The following is a 21418-nucleotide window of genomic DNA, read 5'->3' as shown; positions in this document are numbered from 1 at the left end:
CTGACAAACCTCCCCTCAGCCAAACCTCCGTCATGCCTCAGACGTCAGCCGTACACGCGTTCAAGTTTTTCAGCCTCCCTACGATAACTGCGTAGCGAAGGAAAGCAGAGCATGCGCTCTGAGCAGTACGGACAATTGCGCATGTGAGGGCTACGCTCCTGACGCTGCCTACTTTAGCCCTACGCCGTCAGCGGAGTGCTGCACATGCGCTCAGTTTTCTATGTTTTTCGAGGAAAACTTTACATAAACGGCTGACGTCTGAGGCATGACGGAAGTTTCGCTGAGAGCCGAGGGAGGTTTGTCTGAGGTGTGACGGAGGTTTGTTTGAGGTGTGACGGAGGTTTGTCAGAGGTGTGACGGAGGTTTGGCTGAGGGAGGTTTGTCCGAGGTGTGACAGAGGTTTGGCTGAGGGAGGTTTGTCCGAGGTGTGACGGAGGTTTGTCTGAGAGCTGAGGGAGGTTTGGCTGAGGTGTGACAGAGGTTTGTCAGAGGCATGACAGAGGTTTGGCTGAGAGCTGAGGGAGGTTTGGCTGAGGGGAGATTTGTCTGAGGTGTGACGGAGGTTTGTCTGAGGTATGACCGAGGTTTGTCTGAGGCATGACAGAGGTTTGGCTGAGGGGAGGTTTGTCTGAGGCGTGACAGAGGTTTGGCTGAGAGCTGAGGTAGGTTTGGCTGAGGTGTGACAGAGATTTGTCTGCGGCATGACGGAGGTTTGGCTGAGGGCAGGTTTGTCTAAGGTGTGACGGAGGTTTGGCTGAGAGCTGAGGTAGGTTTGTCTGACGGCTGAGAGAGGTTTGTCTGAGGTGTGACGGAGGTTTGTCTGACACCTGATGATGTCCTAATATGGACACCGTAGCCCTGAATTACTAAGAGATGAGTGTAGTTTATTTTTCCCAACAGATATTTTTCCACAGTATTTACTAATGTTTCCTTTTTGCCCTTTTTCTTTTTTTACACATATTCTGAGCTGTGGGGTTTTTCTCAACTCAAAATCACATTTTCTGTGGAAGCCTTAGTAAATATGTTGGGATTCACGAAAACGTGAGGGACACCCCCTTTTCTGTGGCCACGTCCCTTTTCCCGGTGGTCACGCCCTTTATTTGGGTTCTCTCAGTAAAATGGAGAGTTTGTTGTTTTTTTTTTTTCCAATTCTGGCGCAGACAGAATTTCTGGCACAATGCACCCGAACCTGGCGCAAAACCTCACAAAACATGTCGTGTTAACAATAGTAAATCAGTGCCATTATGCAAATTTATGGAGCTCCCCCAGTCATATAACAGAATAGGGAGGGAAGCGAGCAACTGCATGTTTCCCTCCCCGCTAAGTCCCCTGATCAATCGGGAGCTGAACACTCAGATGCCAACCAATAAAAACTTGAAGTGGTTATAGGCTGAACAGACTTTTCAATGCCTGCAGTTTTAGCTACATAATTTAACAAAAACATTTTTTATTATTATTTTAATGTTAAACAAAATTCAGGAGAAAAATAAGACGTGAATTAAATGAATATTTCAAATTTAAGCATGAACTTCGAGTATAGATGCTAAGGCCCAGGTATCGTCTCAGTCTGTATGGTGAGGTCTGCCTGCAGAAAATTTTTGAGAAGCTCTGATCTAGAACATAACTTATAGCATTAAAAGACGTGACTCTGGCTTGAAAAGCCATACCTGGCCTGAGTTTTGCTCACTGTCCAAGTTACTTGACCGTTTTCTTTCTTGGTAATCAAGCAATTTTTTCTTGGTCTCTAAACAAAGTAATTTTTTGGCTATGGGCTGCTTCCTCCTACTTTGGCCTTCCTGCTGGTTTGTCTTCTGTAGCTTCTTCATCGCACAAACAATTTCAAGAGGAGGGTGTCAAAAGAAAGAAAAAATTTATATTTCATTTTCAATTAATACACAGTCCTTTATTATAAAATGTTCATTTATATTTATCAAACAACTGAAATTTCTTGATCATGTCCTAGCCTGTGTTACATGATCAAAACATTCTCACAGATTTACATTATCTTATTTTGGTCCATATGGACATGACTGCATCACGCAGTTGGCGCAGATTTGTCAGCTGCACATCCATGATGCACATATCATGTTCCACTACATCCCAAAGGTGATCTATGGGATTGAGACCTGGTGATTGTTGAGCCCACTGGAGTACAGGGAACCCACTGTCAACCAGCCTGAACCACTGATACAATACAGGATGGATCCCTGCTTTTACGTTATTCACAACAAATTAAGACTGACATCTGAACGTGACAGCTGGAATTGAGACCAGGCAATGTTCTTCCAGTCTTCCATTGTATAATTTGGTGAGACTGTGCGAATTGCAATCTCTGTTTCCTGCTCTTAGTACAGACGTGGCAGCAGATCTTCTGTTGCTGTAGCCCATCTGCTTCAACGATCAACATGTGCATAAAGAGATGGTATTCTTCATACCTTGGTTGTAACAAGTGGGTATTTGAGTTACTGCTGCCCATCATCTCAAACCAGTTTACCAATTCTCTTCTGATAGCAATAAGGCATTTTAATCCACACAAGTTAAAGGGGTACTATGGAAAAAATTACTTTTCTCTTTTTTTTTAATCATCAACTGGTGCCAGAAAGTTAAACAAATTTGTAAATTACTTCTATTTAAAAATCTTAATCCTTCGAGTACTTATCAGCTGCTGTATACTCCACAGGAAGTTATTTTCTTTTTTAATTTATTTTCTGTCTGACCACAGTGCTCTTTGCTGACACCTCTGTCCATTTTAAGAACTGTCCAGAGCAGGATAGGTTTGCTATGGGGATTTGCTCCTACTCTGGACAGTTCCTGACATGGACAGAGGTGTCAGCAGAGAGCACTGTGGTCAGACAGAAAATACATTTAAAAAGAAAAGAACTTCCTGTGGAGCACACAGCAGCTGATAAGTACTGGAAGGATTACGATTTTAAATATGAAGTAATTTACATATCTGGTTAACTTTAAGGCACCTGTTGATTTAAAAAGGTTTTTCACCGGAGTACCCCTTTACGTCACTTAAATCCAATTTCTTGCCCCATTCTGATGCATTCCATGTCTACAAACATATGCTTTGACTTGCTGCTATGTGATCAACTTATTATTTTCTTATTAACAAGCAATTAAACAGGTGTACCTATATAAATTGGCCAGTTATATACAGTATCCGCCATAAGTACAAGCCTCACAATTTTGTACATATTTTATTATATCTTTTCAGGTGATAACACTGAAGAAATTACACTCTGCTACAATGTAAAGTGTGAATCCAAAGCCTGTAAAAATGTGTTCTTTTGTTGTGTCCCTTCAAAATAACTGATCACACAGCCATTAATGTCTAACCCTTGGCAACAAAAGTAAGTACACCCCTGTGTGTTTGGGGTTGTTATGTTGTAATACTGTAATGTTGTTGCTCAGTCTCCGACTGGAGGGGATGATGATCTCCTTCAGTATGTCATAGTACATGTTGGCATTCATGGTTCCATCAACTGCTCCCCAGTGAGCTCATGCAGGTCCAGAACATGAAACTTCCATCACCAAGCCTGACTGTAGGCAAGACACCCTTGTCATTGTACTCCTCACCTGGTTGCTGCCACACACACTTGACACATCTGAACCAAATAAGTTCATCTTGGTCTCATCAGGTATTTTGAGGGGACACAACATTAAACACTGTTAGGCTGGGTTCACACTACGTTTTGGCTATACGGGGACCGGATCCAGCTGGGGGGAGTGAAAACCGGGCGCTCCCTTATCCCAGCCAAGCCCACACCCCATCTCATTCTGACCAGATATACTACGGTTTTAGGTCCGGTCAGAAAATCTGATATGGGGCAGAAATGAGCCGACCGGAGTCACTGACTCCGATCGGCTTATTCAAGTGAATGAGATGCAGCCAGGTTCGCCCGGTTTTGAAGAGCCCCCCCACCCACCCCCGAGCCGGATCAGGTCCCTGTATAGACAAAACATAGTGTGAACCCAGCCTTATACAGACTGTGCACTCACTTTTAACATTGTAGTGTCATTTCGTCAGTGTTGTCAAGTGAAAAGATATGCAATAATTACAATGAGCTGAGGGAGCTACTGTATAATACATATACCAGAATGCCTTTGGCTGTTTAGGCATGCTGGAAGTAGTAGTTTTGCCACAGCTGGAGGCACTCGGGTTAAGAAACACTGAAATATTGCATATATTCTTGTATATACAGTCACCAGTGGTAAGGTTGAATATATCACTATTCGAGGGCCTGTTAGAGCTTTAGGCTGGGCCTGGTCATCACAGTGGCTAAAGTTGCTAAAATTATTTGTCTGCAGTCGGGCATTGTAGAGTTTCCTGTGGAAACTAGTGTGCACCTGAAACCCCTTAAGGCCATATTCACATGGAAGAATTTCCGTGCCGGATTCCGCATTGGAATCCAGCGTGGAGATTTTGCTGCAGCAAAGTCCTGTTAAATTCAACGGGATTCTGCTGCTCTGTGCACACAGCAGAATTTCCGTGCCAGATGTTACCGGCACACGTTCATTCTTTGTGCGAAGTCTGTACTGGATGCTTAGCGGTCTATGAGACGGGGCATTCCTAGCACTGGCATATTTGTGGTATGTCCACACAGAGCCTCCATGCGGACATTCCGTCGTGTGAACATACCCTTAGGAGAAGAGAAACTTGGGACAGTGGACAGTTACCTGTCATAAGAGCAGGAAAGACTAAAGGTACCCCCTACAATATACTATGCAATATGCTATAGGAGAACCCTTGTTCCAAAGCTTTGAATCCTGTTTGCTAAAATCTGGAATGTCTATTGTGCTGTGAAACTATTGTTACCTTTAACAGACTGTCTTTTCAAGTTATGCTGTGTTTATTTGTTCTTATTATATCTGTAACCAACACATCTCTCTACATCTTTAGAGGACCTGCTGCAGTCCTTTAGGAACAGGGGGAAATTCTACAGAAAAACCTTGTGCCTATGACAAGGCTGTGTCCCAGTTACTTCCCAGTTATTTTCCTGTTATACTTGGTGATGCTTCACCCCATACCACAAAATGAGTACATAACATTATTTACTTTCTCTTACTTCCACAACTTTAATATAACAAGTTTAACCTAAGTGAAAGTTATATATCAAAATTTAGAGCACAACTTATACATGAAAGATCTGAATCTGGTTTAAAAAGCCATACCTGAACAGAGTGTTGCTCACTGTCTAATTTACTTGTTCGCTTTTTTCCTTTGTGATCAAGCTGGGTCTCTGTGCGAAGTAATTTTATCACAGGCTGCTTCCACTTACATACTTCTGCAAGTGATGTGTAAAAATTATTCACACTCTGGCCTTCCTGCTGGTCTGTCTTCTGTAGTTTCTTCAGTACAAATATTGTAGGAAGAGAATTTCACAATGGGAAAAAAAAGGAGAATGTCACAATAGAAAAAAAAAGTTATTTTATTAACTGGATTTGTAATTTACGAATACGCTTTTATTATTTAAAAAAAGTTAGATTTCCTATATACTCATATTTCCAAAACCTGAAAAAATGTAATATCTAAAATTAAATATGCTCTGTATCAAAAAATATTAAAGCATATATATTCCTCATAGTATTCCAAAACATTATTGAATAAGAGTGTGTCTCCTGGTGAAAACAAAAATGTGTTTAAATGGGCACTGTCATTTGCAAAAACTTTTTTTTTAATGTAGATAATAACATTATATGTATATTTGTAATATACAATGTTTTGTATTTTTGGGTGAAATAATGCTCAATACAGTGACCCCCCCCAACCTACGATGGCCCCGACATATGATCATTTCAACATACGATGGCCTATCAGAGGCCATCGCATGTTGAAGGCAGCATCAACATACAATGCTTTTGTATGTCGGGGCCATCGCATAAACGACTATCCGGCAGCACAGACTGCTTCAGCTGCCACCGGATAGCCGTTTACGGTGCCCCGTGTGGTCCGCTGACGATCACTTACCTGTCCTCGGGGCTCCGGCACCTCCTCTTCGGGATCCCCTGCATCGTCGGCGCTCTCCATCGTCGTCATCACGTCGCTGCGCACGCCGTCCCGTCATCCGATAGGAGGGCCGTGTGTAGCGATGTGATGGCGGCGACGGAGAGCGAGGATGCCAGGGAAGCAGAGGCCTTGCCAGAATGTCGGGGACACCCCAGGGACGCAGCGACAGCGATGGAAGGCGACATCCACGCCTGACGAGCGGTGACGGTCCGGAGCGGCGGGGACACGTGAGAATAACCTCCAATACCAGTGGTCTTCAACCTGGCTGTCCGGGCATGCTGGGTGTTGTAGTTTCGCAACATCTAGAGGTCCGCAGGTTGTAGACCACTGTCCTATACTTTACATTGCACGGATCCCTCAACATACGATGGTTTCATCAAACGATGGACCATTTGGAACGGATTACCATCGTATGTTGAGGGACCACTGTACTTCCTACCATTAAGGGTCCCTTTACTGTCCAGAACACTGTTTTGTCCCTGCAACATTTGCCTGTGTGTCTTTGTGCAGAGACTAAATACAGGCAAACATATAAGTGTGGGCGGAACAAGCAGGGTTTATGTGCATGTTCCAGGCTTGTCTGTCAGCCTGCTCTTTAAGTTGGATGCGTGTCACAGAGCTTGTCAGTTCTGAGGAGATGAGATGTGAGGGCAAGCAAGGGAACGCCCCCTCCTCTTCAGTAATCTTCATGCAGTGTGATCAACATGAACCAGGGAATTAGGATCCATAAAAGGATGGAAACCAGTACCTCTATGAGAGGATTAGCATTAACTTCCAGTCTTGGTTTCAAACTTAGAGGGATTCATGGCACAGACAAGTGTGGGTGTCATCAAAAAACACAAGCGGCCAAACAGACACAGCAAAAGGAATATTCTCTAGAACATAAAACCAAGTATGACGTACCTGGCTCTGATGTTGTGCTCGGTCATAGATATTTGCAGATTCTTTCCCTTGAGTTTCGGGCTGCACATTAGAAAGAAATGGTGGAGCTACAGGAATCTTTAAACTTTCTATTGGAAGTGATGTGCAACCTCTGTTCTCTGTAGTATCTTGCTGCTGGTGATGATATGTAATATCTGTATTAGAAGCTAGGCGTTCACTGTGTAAAGGAAGAGACTGAGACGATTTGTTGTGGACTGACCCATCATCTGGTAGACGTTCCTGTTCACAGGGAAAAAGGAGATTTTTTTTAACACTTACCGTAAAAACTCTCTCTCGAAGGATCCATTGGGGGACACAGACCGTGGTGTATCTTGCTGTCTCTAGGAGGTGTACACCTCCTAGAGACAGCAAGCTACACCACGGTCTGTGTCCCCCAATGGAACCGATAGAGAAAAAAAACAATCTGAATAAGGATATATTTTTTAGCATGTGATGCTCTTGCGAACAAGCTACTGCATTCCCTGACAACATTTGAGTACTGGCAAGAGAGAAGAACATTCAACTGCAGGAGCAACATAAGGCATCACATCAATATGGCAACCAAACCTGTTCGGATGATGCAGATTACATAGATCCTAAGTGTTTCAATAAAGTTCCAAAAAATCTTCTGGGATGTTATAATGAGGTTTGGAAATTTTGATTGGTGGGTGGATACGTATTACCTCCTCCACTGATTGGTGGAATAAATGGACAAACTAACACAGCTGAGCACTGTGTCCCTATGACTTTAGTCATGTAAAAGACCTTTCTAGTCTTTACACTGATTTGCTCAGCTTTCACAGGAGTCAAACAATGCTGACCAAGGCTTAAAGGTGCTATATCGAGGAATGGAAAAACAGAGCTAATTTATTTCAAAAACAGCACCACATCTGTCCCCAGGTCATGTGTGGTATTACAACTTGGCTCCCTTTACTCAATGGAACTGAGTTGCAGAACCACACCCAACCTGGTGACAGACGGGGAGCATTTTTGTAAAGAAATTAGCAAGTTTTTCTATTCCTGAATAACCCTTTTAAAAGTGCTCCTGCCTATTGATTTTGTGATCATTCCAGCACTCAGACCTGCTCCACTCATAACGACATTTAGGGTAGAGTCACACATGCTGTATTTTGCTGTGTATTTTCAGAAGCTGATTTTATTTAGCTACTAATAGACTTATATTGGTAGGAAAATACACAGCAGAAGTTTTTTTCTGGCAGATACCTTTTAAAATGACTCAGCTGTATTTTTTGCTAAGAGCTGCAGACACCATTTAAAGGCAGTTAGGATATAAAAGCAAACTACTTTTCCTGGAGCTGATTGTGGTTGCTAAATTTATAAAATCACCTTTTTCTCTATCAGTCAAGTACTAAGAAGGCAGTGCTGAGCTGCTTAAGTGCCAAAGTCTTGTACGCCTCCTTGCTTTCCCCACCTCCCAGCTCCTCCTTGACTGACATCTAGAATCCTGCTTATCAGTCAAGAAAAGGTTAGGCGGTAATGGAGAACGGGGAGGTGTCCCAGGATGTGACACTTAAGATTGGCACCACCTCCTTGGTTAAAAAAAGATAAGTATGGCACCCACCAGCTCCACGAAAGATGCATTCGTTTTTATACCCGGACAGCTATCCAATAGTGGCTACAGCTCTTTGCAATGAATACACATGACAGATTCCTTTTTAAAAGGACCTGTGGCCTCTCCTGACATACCTGTTTAATTAATTGGTGGCCTATCCCCTGGCTAGGACTAACAATTGATCAACTGTTCACATGAGCCGCATTGCCTGGAAATACACAATGTACGAAGCCAAAATCCTAGGCTTTAAACATTGTAGTGTGTAGTAGATGTGTTACTGCAATTCACCTCCCACTCATTTCTGCAGTAACCTGGCACAGCCACTACAAAATGTACAGAGCCCAGGCCTCCAGCTCTGTACACTTTGTTTACATTGAGGTGTCAAAGCTGACAATACCAGTAGATACATGGGAGGAGATTAAAACCTGTGTAGAAGAGTGGGGCAGATGCCAATAGCAACAAATCAGATCGCGCTTTTTTATTTAAATTTTTTTTTTTTTTTTTATAAAAGGCCTCTGGGAATTAAAAGAAGCAATCTGATTGACTGCTATAGGCAACTACATCACTCTTCCTCTAAACAGGTTTTGATAAATCTCCCCCATGTTGGCTACTTAGTCATTCATTTCTAATAACAAATTATGCAGCACAGAGAAATAGAAAAGATGTACCAGATTATTACTTAAGGGAAATTAATGTACAGTATTTAATAAAACAAAAAGATCCAGACAAACCACGTTTTTCAGAGGAACGTCTGCTGCGGAAATTGTGTAGAGTGAACGGTGAAGCAGAAGCCCAGTGAAAACAATCGGAGGCTGTGGCACCGTATTATCTGCAGTGGAATTCTGCTCAGAAAATACCTAGTGTGAATGAGCTCTAAGAGGGAGATTTACTAATCTTTTACTATGTAGTCTGGTTTTTACCCTGTTTTTTTCTACTTCATGTTTGACTATGTGCTACAAATTTACTAAATTGTTGCACGGTGTTAATAAATTTGGCACACATAGGCAAAAGTGGGAAATTTACTTCATGTAGTAGAAAAAATAGTCTGTTCCTTTTTCCTGCTGTCTGAATAGGTTTGGCTGCTAGGTTTCCTTCTGGATCTTTTGTTTTTGAGTTTTTTTTTTTTAGCTTTTTCACCACATCTAAATAATTCAATAACTAAATTGCAGTCATGGCTCAGAATAGTGGTAAACAGTGTTTAGTGTGTGTGTGTGTGTGTTTATTACATTTTTTTTAACAGTTTTCTCCCTAAATGTACTTACACTTTTTTTTTTTTTTTGTTACTTCTTCTACAGATCCGTGTATCCTGTGGACTGCTTCAGATTCGGTGGACTACTTCGACGACCAGCGTTTTTCTTTGCTTGATGTTAATAAAATGGTTAACGAGGGCTTGTGGGGGAGTGTTTTTTTGTAATAAAAATTTTTTTAAACCTGTTGTGTTTTTCTTTTTTTACTTTACTAGACAGGCTTAGTAGTGGAAGCTGTCTTATAGACGAAGTCCATTACTAAGCCGGGCTTAGCATTAGCCACAAAAACAGCTAGCGCTAACCCCCAATTATTACCCCGGTACCCAACACCACAGGGGTGACGGGAAGAGCCGGTACCAACAGGCCCAATGCATCTAAAATGGCGCTCCTGGGCCTAGGCGGTAACAGGCTGGCGTTATTTAGGCTGGGGAGGGCCAGTAACAATGGTCCTCGCCAACCCTGGTAACGTCAGGCTGTTACTGTTTGGTTGGTATTTGGCTGAGAATAAAAATAGGAGGGACCCTGTGTGTTTTTTTTTTTTTTAAATATTTAATTATTTATTTAAAAAAAAAATGCATAGGGTCCCCCCTATTTTCATTCTCAGCCAAATACCAACCAAAAAGTAACAGCCTGACGTTACCAGGGTGGGCGAGGACCATTGTTACTGGCCCTCCCCAGCCTAAATAACGTAAGCCTGTTACCGCCTAGGCCCAGGAGCGCCATTTTTGACGCTCCAGGCCTGTTGGTACCGGCTCTTCCCGGCACCCCTGTGGCGTTGGGTACCGGGGTAATAATAGGGGGTTAGCGCTAGCTGTTTTTGTGGCTAACGCTAAGCCCAGCTTAGTAATGGACTCCGTCTATAAGACAGCTTCCACTACTAAGCCTGTCTAGTAAAGTAAGGAAAAAACACAACAGGTTTTAAAAAAAAAAAATTATTACAAAAAACACTACCCCACAAGCCTTCGTTAACCATTTTATTAAAATCAAACAAAGAAAAACGCTGGTCATCGAAGTAGTCCACCGAATCCGAAGGAGTCCACAGGATACACGGATCTGAAATGAGAAGAAAAAAAAATAAATGGGTTAGTACATTTATTATCACCTGCTCACACATCTCCCGCCCCGCACAACTACAACTGCCTGCATGCCCTTACAGTAAGGACATGCTGGGAGTTGTAGTTGTGTGGTCCAGGAGATGTGTGGGCAAGTGACAAGCTTGTCCCCTGCCCCCAGCTGCAGGACTACAACTCCCAGCATGCCCTTACAGTAAGGTGGGGCGGAGGCCGGGCACAGTGTTTCCCAACCAGGGACTTGTAGTTTTGCAACATCTGGAGGCACCCTGGTTGGGAGACACTGTTTTAGGCCAGTGCTTCCCAACCAGGGTGCCTCCAGATGTTGCAAAACTACAACTCCCAGCATGCCTGGACAGCCAAAGGCTGTCTAGGCATGCTGGGAGTTGTAGTCTTGTAACATCTGGAGGAACCCTGATTGGGAAGCTTGGGCAACTTACCGGCTTCTGTAGGATCCAGCGCCGCACGACATTGCCGCCCGACGATCTCCGTCACCGATCGTCGCTGGAGCCTCGGAAGGGTAAGTGAACGTCTTCGCCGGTCCCCTTCAGCGGTTTAGTTTTGCAACAGCTGGAGGACTACAGTTTACAGACCACAAACCAGTGGTCTGCAAACTGTGGCCCTCCAGCTGTTGCAAAACTACAACTCCCAGCATGCCTGGACAGCCAAAGGCTGTCCAGGCATGCTGGGAGTTGTAGTATTGCAACATCTGGAGGCACCCTGGTTGGGAAACACTGTTTTAGGCCAGTGTTTCCCAACAAGGGTGCCTCCAGATGTTGCAAAACTACAACTCCCAGCATGCCTGGACAGCCAAAGGGTGTCCAGGCATGCTGGGAGTTGTAGTCTTGCAACATCTGGAGGCACCCTGGTTGGGAAACAGTTTTAGGGCTTGGGCAACTTACCGGCTTCCGTAGGCTCCAGCGCTGCACGACACTGCCGCCCGACGATCTCCGTCACCGATCGTCGCTGGAGCCTCGGAAGGGTAAGTAAACGTCTTCGCCGGTCCCCTTCAGCTGTTTACTTTTGCAACAGCTGGAGGACTACGGTTTACAGACCACAAACCAGTGGTCTGCAAACTGTGGCCCTCCAGCTATTGCAAAACTACAACACCCAGCATGCCCTGACAGCCAAAGCTTTTGGCTGTCAGGGCAGGAGCCCGGGCTGACATTACAGTGCAGCCGCTCGGGCTCCTCATACTGCCTCCCCGCTACCCTCACTTATGGGGACACTGATATCCCCCCCCCCCTTGTCTCCCGCCCGCGCCGCTCAGCTCCCGCTGCTACAAGACTACAACTCCCAGGGTGTCCTCACTGTAAGGGCATGCTGGGACTTGTAGTCTTGCAACAGCAGACAGATGGAAGTTGTGTGGCGCTGGCAGGTGAGAGGGGGGGGGGGGGGATGTAAATCACTGCAGTGGCCCGGTAGCGCAGTGAGGGTAGCGGGGAGAAAGTATGTCGGAGCCCGGGCGGCAGTAGCTTTTCCTGCTCCATGTTGGAGCTGGAGTAAATTTAGTCAATTTTTACGGCCGTTGCGACTGTTTATTGCGCAACTGCGACTGTCTCAGTTAATAAATTCCTGACCACTGCAAGTAATAAATGAAAACTTGCGTAAATTAAGCGGGAAAAAAAAAATTTACTTTCTAGCTCTTGCTAGAGAAAGTCGCACAAAAAATAGGGTAGGCACAATTGCGACAATTTTGCACCAAAAATAGTCAGAAAAAAATGACTAAACCCCTTAGTAAATGCCCCTCTAAGTGATTGGGTGCTTTAGTCCTCCATTGACAAGGCATCCTGAGGACAACAAGCTTATGAATCAATGACTGCAAAAAAAAAAAAAAAGATTTTTTTTTTTTAACAGCACAACAATGCTTAGTTTGCACTTTTTTTTTGATTTCAATAACTTCATAAACATTTAATTTGCTATGGGAAGTGTATCCCTCTTTTTAGCATCCATTGTCAAAAGTCAAACAACGAAATTCAAGTTCACACAACCTGACTACTCTGATGAGAGTGCCGTCCATGGTCACGTTGCTTTATGTTCTGTTTCTTGTTTTGATGACGTAGTTCTGACTTAAGATCATATAGCAGCACTATAGGAGCTTTTCCAATACAGTCTGATGCTAGTGAGGTGTATGTTTTCTTGGCTGAGGAGCTGTCCTGCGTCTGATCCAGCTTCAAAAGTTGTTTCTTCTGAAGAGACATCTTATTAGGAGAGGATACAGAACTGTGCTCAAAATGAGAAGATTTGGTCAAATTGTCATCAGAGATGAAATCCTGTAAAATGAGAAAACAGATAATTTACAAGCTGACTGTGGGTAAGTCTCATAGGCAGCCTGCGACTATCTGGTTTAAAACAGCGTCAGTGAAGACTCAGAAATGGATATCAGCCCCTTACTGGCAAATCATGTAACATTGAGATCTAGAACATACATGCAGAATCTTTTTAGCAGGACTGTGTTGATCTTGAAGTTTAGGCCGGGGCTGCATGAAAACTTTGTGTAGTGAGACTTTCCAAATATCGAGCACAGGAGTGCACCATTTTGTACGACATTAAGGAATTCCTCTGGAGTGCAGCTGTAAGTCAATAAGTAAAGTTAGAAAGTCACATCAGACAAAGTCTCCATGGAGCCCCCACCTAAATTTATAAATCAGGTTACGCACATAGGGGGGGGGGGGGGGGGGGGAGATTTCTCATAATCTGTACAGACAGAAGAGGAGTGTAGTTGTCCATGACATCCGAACAGATTATGTCTTTCATTTCCACAGGCCTCTAAACATGAAAGAAGCGATCTGATTGGCTGCTAAAGGCAACTGCATCAGTCCTCTACACAGATTTTGATAAATCTCCCTCATTGTTCATGAAAAGATAGTCTGTATGCTCTCAGCCATAAGGCTAAGTTTCTACTTGTTTTTTTTTGGGGGGGGGGAATGCCGCATGGTGTTTTTTGTGGCCAAAAAATGCTGCAGCCAGATGTTAGCTGTAAATCAATGAGAAATCGCAAAAATCTTATTCCACTTGCCGTTTTTCGCTTTGGCGCTTTTTTATTCTTTTGCCGTTTTTCAGCTCCTTGGCGGTTTTCCAAAATCGCAGCATGTTGAACCACTGGTGTTTTTTTTTCCTGAAATCGTGGGTGGTGTTTTTCTCCCATAGAAGTCTATGGGAGTAAAAAAAAAAAACGCCAAGAAAAACGCCATGGGGGTTTTAACTTTGGCATTTTTTCAGGCAGTTTTTATTCTCTTTTAGACATTAGCCATCCAAAAAAGATACCTTTTTTAATACAATTCCGTAGGGTACCATTAAAAAATAATAATAAAAAAGATACAGTAGTGAAGGAAAAAATTGTATTTAACGAAATTTATCTTTTATAACCAAATTTTTATTAATTTTTAAACAGGGATCAATTTGTGTGTGTGGGCAGGGACCTAAACACGTAGCCAACAATAATAAAAATGTAGTGTGTGTGTGTTTTTCACTTTTTATTCTTAATTTTTTAGGTGGTACTACTACTCCCAGCATGGTACACACTGTTCCATGATGGGAGTAGTAGCGGACAGATCGCCTGTTGCGATCCTCCTGTATAGTGTATAGATGCGGCCGGCCGCTCTTCTATGGTCCCCTGCACGGCAGGGTTGTGGAGTCGGACGAAATTTTGGGTACCTGAGGTCGGAGTCGGCAAACAATGCACCGACACCGACTAAATTTAGATTGGAATTTTTTTTTAAAAAGCAAGTTTAAATGTCCCAATTCACAAAAAGTTATAATTAATAACTTGTAAGTAAATGAAGAAAAGGTAGTCCAGCAGTCATTCAACAGTTTAGAATAGCACACAATTCAAGCGGATGAAGGAAATAGAATTTTTCATGCAATAGCAAGTTTTAAGTATAACCTGTCTTTGAAAGAAGTTTTAAGGTACACAAAGGGTGTTTTATACAAGTCTTCTTGAAGCAATTGCTCCTCCCTCTTGAACTTACTATTTAAGAGGTGAAGAGCACACAGGTGATCAAGAACGCGCATGCATTCGAAACGCGTCCATAGGAGAGGTTTGCTGACCAGGTGATGGTGGATGGTGTGTGCTTTGCATTTTAAAGAGAAAGTTCAATAAAGGATCTACATTTTAAAGGGACTGCTGGACTACCTTTTCTTCATTTACTTACAAGTATCAAGCCGGGCCGGGCTCGAGTCCTTGCAGACCATGGAGGAGGTGAGCTGAGAGGATTTATTTCTTACTCATTTGTTATAATTAATGACTTCTCTACTTTAAGAATAAAGACCAATGCATGCAGTGCCTCACTATATGGCACACAACACACAATTAGGAGCGGCAATACTTATACTTTCCATAGTGTTGTGTTCTGCTGTTAAAGGGAACCCATGGGTAACCTAGGCTCTCACTGATAAGGGATTAAGTAAATATGTTTTTTGCAGGACTAGAGACACTTGTATAAGTGAATGGAATGGAGGGTCAATAGTTCAAGACTGAAGCTGTAAACCATTGGAAAAGCTGCTGCCATTCAGCTAAGGCTATAAAAACTTGTAAACTCGATTGTTAGCTTAAAGGGGTACTCCGCCCCTAGACATCTTATCCCCTATCCAAAGGATAGGGATAAGATGTCAGATCGCCGAGGTCCCACTGCTGGGGACCCCCAGGATTGCCGCTGCGGCACCGCGCTTTCATTACTGCACAGAGCGAGTTCGCTCTGTGCGTAATGACGGGCGATACAGGGGCCGGAGCATCGTTATGCCACGGCTCCGCCACCTCTTGATGTCACGGTCAGCCCCTTCAATACAAGTCTATGGGAGGGGGCATGGCGGTCGTCACGCTCCCTGCCATAGACTTGCATTAAGGGGGCGGGCTGTGATGGCACGAGGGGCAGAGCCATGACGTTGCGCTGCTCCGTCCCCTTTATCGCCCGTCATTACGCACAGAGCGAACTCGCTCTGTGCAGTAATGGTGGCACGGTGCCGCAGCGGCAATCCTGTGGGTCCCCAGCAGCGAGACCCCGGCGATCTGACATCTTATCCCCTATCCTTTGGATAGGGGATAAGATGTCTAGGGGCGGAGTACCCCTTTAAACTTTAAACATGACTATGGGATTCTACTAGGGAAATCATGTTTTATAATAAATTATTTAATATTTCCCGCAGAGACCTGTGATTGGCCAGATGGTTCCAGCCAATCAAAGCTCTCTGTGGGAAATATTAATAGGTGTATATATACGTCAGTGCAGGGGACCATAGAGGAGCGGCCGCATCTATACATTATACAGGAGGATCACAGCGGGTGTCAGGAGTGACATTCGCTGTGATCTTTCCTTAAAGAAGAAGTATCATGGACCAAGTCACAATTTTTTTTTTCTATCATGTGAAAGTGCATCAGCTCATCATTCTGACAATCTGCTCCTCATGTATCTCACCCTCTCCCTTCTCCTGCAATCCCCTCTGAAAGATCGGTACTTCCTGGTACATGGAGGTCCCTGACTTCCTGTCTCCCATAATGCCTTTCAGTTCATCACAGAAGTAGCCCAGCCTAGACCAGTGCTTCCTAACCAGGGTGCCTCCAGCTGTTGTGAAACTACAACTCCCAGCATGCCTGGGAGTTTTAGTTTTGCAACAGCTGAAGGCACCCTGGTTGGGATACACTGACCTAGACACTGATCACTTTCCTAACAGCAGGCTCAGTGTTTCCCCTCCCCCTGCTTCTATTCTCAGGACATCGTTCTTTCAGACTGACCTGCTGTCAGATTGTGATCAGTGCAGGGGAAAGCAGGGATCTCCCCCTCCCCCTCTGCTTCTTCTCGGGACATTGGGACATCGTTCTTGCTCTTATAAACACTGAGCTGGCTGTCAGATGCTTCCCTGCCGAGGAGATGAAGACGCTTGCTCAGCTCACTGGCGCTTCTATGATTGGCTGAAGCTGCACATGGGAGGTTCCCTTGCCGTGCACAGAGCTGGCTAAGCTGCAGAACTATGGGAAATTATGACATCACGGCCCCCAGCATAATGCAGCTCAATGGGGGGTCGCAAGTCATCAGAACAGGGAGCTGCTGAACTTCCTCTCTGAACAAAGAAGCTAGAAAAACAGGTTTTACTTACAAGATGGGTGAAGTCAGTGATTTACAAAGTGATATAACTTTTGCTTCTGCATTTAAAACACAATACTTTTTCTACATGGGACTTCTCCTTTAACTGCAGGTACTACTACTCCCAACATGGAACAGAGCATGCTCCATGATTTGAGTAGTAGTACTAGCTAAAAAATAGAGAGAAAAAAGTGAAACACACACACTAAATATAAATTTTGTTAAATACATTTTTTTTTTTTTTTTTTTTAACCCTACAAATTTTTCAACCCTACAAATTTTGGGTACCAAAAAAAACGCCAAAGGGGCCAAAAATGCAATTTCCACACAAATGAAAAAACGCCAAGAAAAACACCAGATGCAGGACGTTTTTTCAGGCATCTTTTCAAACCAAAAAATGCAGGACAAAAAAACAAGTAGAGTAGCTCTACATGTGATAAAATTGTGGTGGGGATCTGCATGTAATTATTTTGGGGGGAGATTTATCAGAACCTGTCCAGAGGAAAAGTTGCTGAGTTGCCCATAGCAACCAATCAGATCGCTTCTTTCATTTTTGAAAAGGTCTCTGAAAAATGAAAGAAGCAATCTGATTGGTTGCTATGGGCAACTCAGCAACTTTTCCTCTGGACAGGTTCTGATAAATCTCCCCCAGTATGGTGGAGAGGGGGTGGCTCTACATGTAATTAGACTGTGGGGAGTGCACATTTTACTGGTGGGGGAACCCTATATAATTCTATTGAAATTACTTCTATTGTGGGGGTGGGAGACGCTCTGTATGTAATTAAACTGGAGAAGAGGGGGGTTTTTGCATAATGCATTAAGAGTGGGGGGGGGGGGGTCACATTATACATGCTCAGAAGAGTAACATCAGCAGACTCCTGCAGTGCTGAGGGTGGACTACTACTCCCATCATGGAACAGACTTGTTCCCCGGCTGCGGGAGTCTGCAGACAGCTGGGGAGGCTAGATTAGTGTTTGTACTACAACCCCCAGCATGGAACAGAGTCTGTTCCATGATGGGGGTTGTAGTACAGGGGCTGAGGGATTGATCACATGGGGTTTCACTTTTGAGACCCGATGCGATCAATAGTTATTAAGCAGGGGAGCAGGCGGCATGCTCCGCAACCCCGCAATGTGTCCGTGTGTTTTAACTTTAATTTTTGAATCCCCCACTGGAAGCCCTGAATGGCCCCGATCAGGGCTCTCAGCGAGAGATTGAAAAATGAACTTTGAGAGTAGCAGGGGCCAAAGAGCACTGTGGGGAGCCCCCGCCGGCGCATTAAATATATACCCCTGCAGCGCATGTATATGTGCCCTTGCAGCTCTTCTATATACTTATGCCCCTACCGCCATATGAATGAAAAGTATTTCTATTAGCAGTACATATTGTCGGCTCCCGGCACTACGTGCTGCTAATAGAAATACTTCTCATTCATATGGCAGCAGGGGTATATGTATGTAGAAGCACTGGGGAGGGCAGATGACGCTATATGTCTGCCCCCCACAGCTCTTCTATATACACATGCCCCTACCGCCGAATGAATGAAAAGTATTTCTATTAGCAGCGCATAGAGCCGGCACTATACGCTGCTAATAGAAATACTTTTCATTCATATGGTGGCAGGGGCATGTCTATATAGAAGAGCTGTGGGGGGCAGACATATAGCGTCATCTGCCCCCCCAGTGCTTCTACATACATATACCCCTGCTGCCATATGAATGAAAGGTATTTCTATTAGCAGCACATAGTGCCGGCAATATGCGCTGCTAACAGAAATACTTTTCATTCATACGGCAGTAGGGGCATAAGTATATAGAAGAGCTGCGAGGGCACATATACATGCGCTGCGGGGGTATATATTTAATGTGCCGGCGGGGGTATATATTTAATGCGCCAGCGGGTAAATATTCAATGCGCAGGCTGGGGGTCATACCTAATGCGCTGCTGGAGGGCTAGATATATAGTCTATATGTCTTCCCCCCCCCCCTTCTGCAGCGCTATATATCTTTGGCTCTTTGGCCCCTGCTACTCTCAAAGTTCATTTTTCAATCTCTCGCTGAGAGGCCTGATCGGCCATTCAGGGCTTCCCACAGGGGATTCAAAAATGAAAGTTAAAACACACTGATACATCGCAGGGTTGCGGAGCATGTCGCCTGCTCCCCTGCTTAATAACTTTTGATTGCATCGGGTCTCAGAAGTGAAACCTGGTGCGATCAATCCCTCAGCCCCTGTACTACAACCCCCATCATGGAACAGAGTCTGTTTCATGATAGGGGTAGTAGTACAAGCACTAATGTAGCCTCCCCAGCTGTCTGCAGACTCCTGCAGCCAGGGAATTTCTACTCCCATCATGGAAACAAGTCTGTTCCATGATGGGAGCAGTAGAAGTCCCGGCTGTGGGAGTCTGTAGGCAGAGGTGTTTGGCCATACATTAGGAATAAGGGTAACGGATGAATATTTATTCAGGCGTTAGCACCCTTTATTTCATCCGTTATTAAACGTCCGTTTTTACAGAGAAAACGGACATTTAATAACTGATGAATGCTCATAGTGTGAAAGCAGCCTAACAATAATAGTCACAGCACTGCTATAATGTCTCTGGTTGGATCCTTCTACATCAATTGTAACAAATGATATTATAAGCAGAATGAATTATTTTACCAGTTCCTTTGATGCTCCGTTACATTCGGCAATATTTCACTTAACTGCAGATATACTTGTAGAGAGTAGGTGCTGGCGTGCACAAACAGCGGCTGGTCCTGACAGCACATGGCCCGGGTGATGCCGCCCGATAGAGTCGAGGAGATGTATGCAGAACCTCGTGGTTTCAGCTGATGACTACTGAAGAAAGGGTCGGATAACACCAGTACCCTGAAACGCGTCTAGTTGCTTTTAAATTTACGATACTTATTGCTAAAAGGACTTTTATTGCTATATACCCACTGGTGAATGACTCTTAACAGTTATCATCTGGATAGCACCTACAGCCCTGAATGAGCGATTCATCTCCAGCACTTACCTACATCCAAGTCTTGATTGAACCAGTCCTAGCTCCTACAGTCCGCATCAGCTCTGATGTCAGACGCTGAAACCACGAGGTTCTGCATACATCTCCTCGACTCTATCGGGCGGCATCACCCGGGCCATGTGCTGTCAGGACCAGCCGCTGTTTGTGCACGCCAGCACCTACTCTCTACAAGTATATCTGCAGTTAAGTGAAATATTGCCGAATGTAACGGAGCATCAAAGGAACTGGTAAAATAATTCATTCTGCTTATAATATCATTTGTTACAATTGATGTAGAAGGATCCAACCAGAGACATTATAGCAGTGCTGTGACTATTATTGTTACTCTATCAAGGACTGTTTTATCCAACAAAGCCTTTCTATCTTTCAATGAACATCACTCTGCTTTATAACCAGTAATTATTATAGCTAGAGATAGCGAACTTACAGTAAATTCGATTCGTCACAAACTTCTCGGCTCGGCAGTTGATGACTTATCCTGCATAAATTAGTTCAGCTTTCAGGTGCTCCGGTGGGCTGGAAAAGGTGGATACAGTCCTAGGAAAGAGTCTCCTAGGACTGAATCCACCTTTTCCAGCCCACGGGAGCATCTGAAAGCTGAACTAATTTATGCAGGATAAGTCATCAACTGCCGAGAAGTTTGTGACGAATCGAATTTACTGTAAGTTCGCTCATCTCTAATTATAGCAATTCAGTGGCATATTGATTGTTAATATTTTATTTGTATTTTTAATTAGTAATTTTTCTCTCCCACAAGGGCCCTGTGAGAGTGGAATTTGTTATTATAAATTGTCAATAAACCAATAGAATAATTGAAGCACGGTCTTATTGTAATTTTAACTCCTTGGGGACGGAGCCCATTATAACCCTAAGGACGGGAGCATTTTTTGCAATTCTGACCACTGTCACTTTAAGCATTAATAACTCTGGGATGCTTTTACTTTTCATTCTGATTCCGAGATTGTTTTTTCGTGACATATTCTACTTTATGTTCGTGGTAATTTTTTGTCGATACTTGTATCCTTTCTTGGTGAAAAATTCCAAAATTCCAAAAAAATTGAAAATTTTGCTTTTTTCTAACTTTGAAGCTCTCTGCTTGTAAGGAAAATAAACATTCTAAATAAATAATATTTTGATTCACATATACAATATGTCTACTTTATGTTTTCATCATAAAGTTGACATGTTTTTACTTTTGGAAAACATCAGAGGGCTTCAAAGTTCAGAAGCAATTTTCCAATTTTTCACAACATTTTCAAAATCGGAATTTTTTAGGGGCCAGTTCAGTTTTGAAGGTCCTTCCTATTAGAAATACCCCATAAATGACCCCATTATAAAAACTGCCCCCCTCAAAGTATTCAAAATGACATTCTGTAAGTTTGTTAACCCTTTAGGTGTTTCACAGGAATAGCAGCAAAGTGAAGGAGAAAATTCAAAATCTTAATTTTTTGCACTCGCATGTTCTTGTAGACCCAGTTTTTGAAAT

At 43.6% G+C, this 21418-nt stretch overlaps 1 protein-coding gene across 1 annotated transcript in view; it reads right to left on the bottom strand.

The window, feature by feature from the left end:
* WDR76 (WD repeat domain 76) overlaps positions 1 to 19586 on the bottom strand; it is a 189504-nt gene extending 169918 nt beyond the window's left edge. Inside the window, exons 1-5 of the mRNA XM_056571564.1 lie at positions 19566 to 19586; positions 12816 to 13097; positions 6917 to 7174; positions 5179 to 5355; positions 1668 to 1820 (exon numbers count right to left, since the gene is read on the bottom strand). Of these exons, the coding sequence (XP_056427539.1) occupies positions 1668 to 1820; positions 5179 to 5355; positions 6917 to 7174; positions 12816 to 13025 (798 nt within the window). The 5' untranslated portion in view covers positions 13026 to 13097; positions 19566 to 19586. The remainder of the gene's footprint in view (positions 1 to 1667; positions 1821 to 5178; positions 5356 to 6916; positions 7175 to 12815; positions 13098 to 19565) is intronic.
* Between the last annotated feature and the right edge of the window lie 1832 nt (positions 19587 to 21418).

This window comes from Hyla sarda, chromosome 4 (assembly GCF_029499605.1).
Source record: "Hyla sarda isolate aHylSar1 chromosome 4, aHylSar1.hap1, whole genome shotgun sequence".
Classification (NCBI taxonomy): domain Eukaryota; kingdom Metazoa; phylum Chordata; class Amphibia; order Anura; family Hylidae; genus Hyla; species Hyla sarda.
Note: the sequence above shows the minus strand (reverse complement) of the source record. Positions and strands in the feature narration are given on the sequence as shown.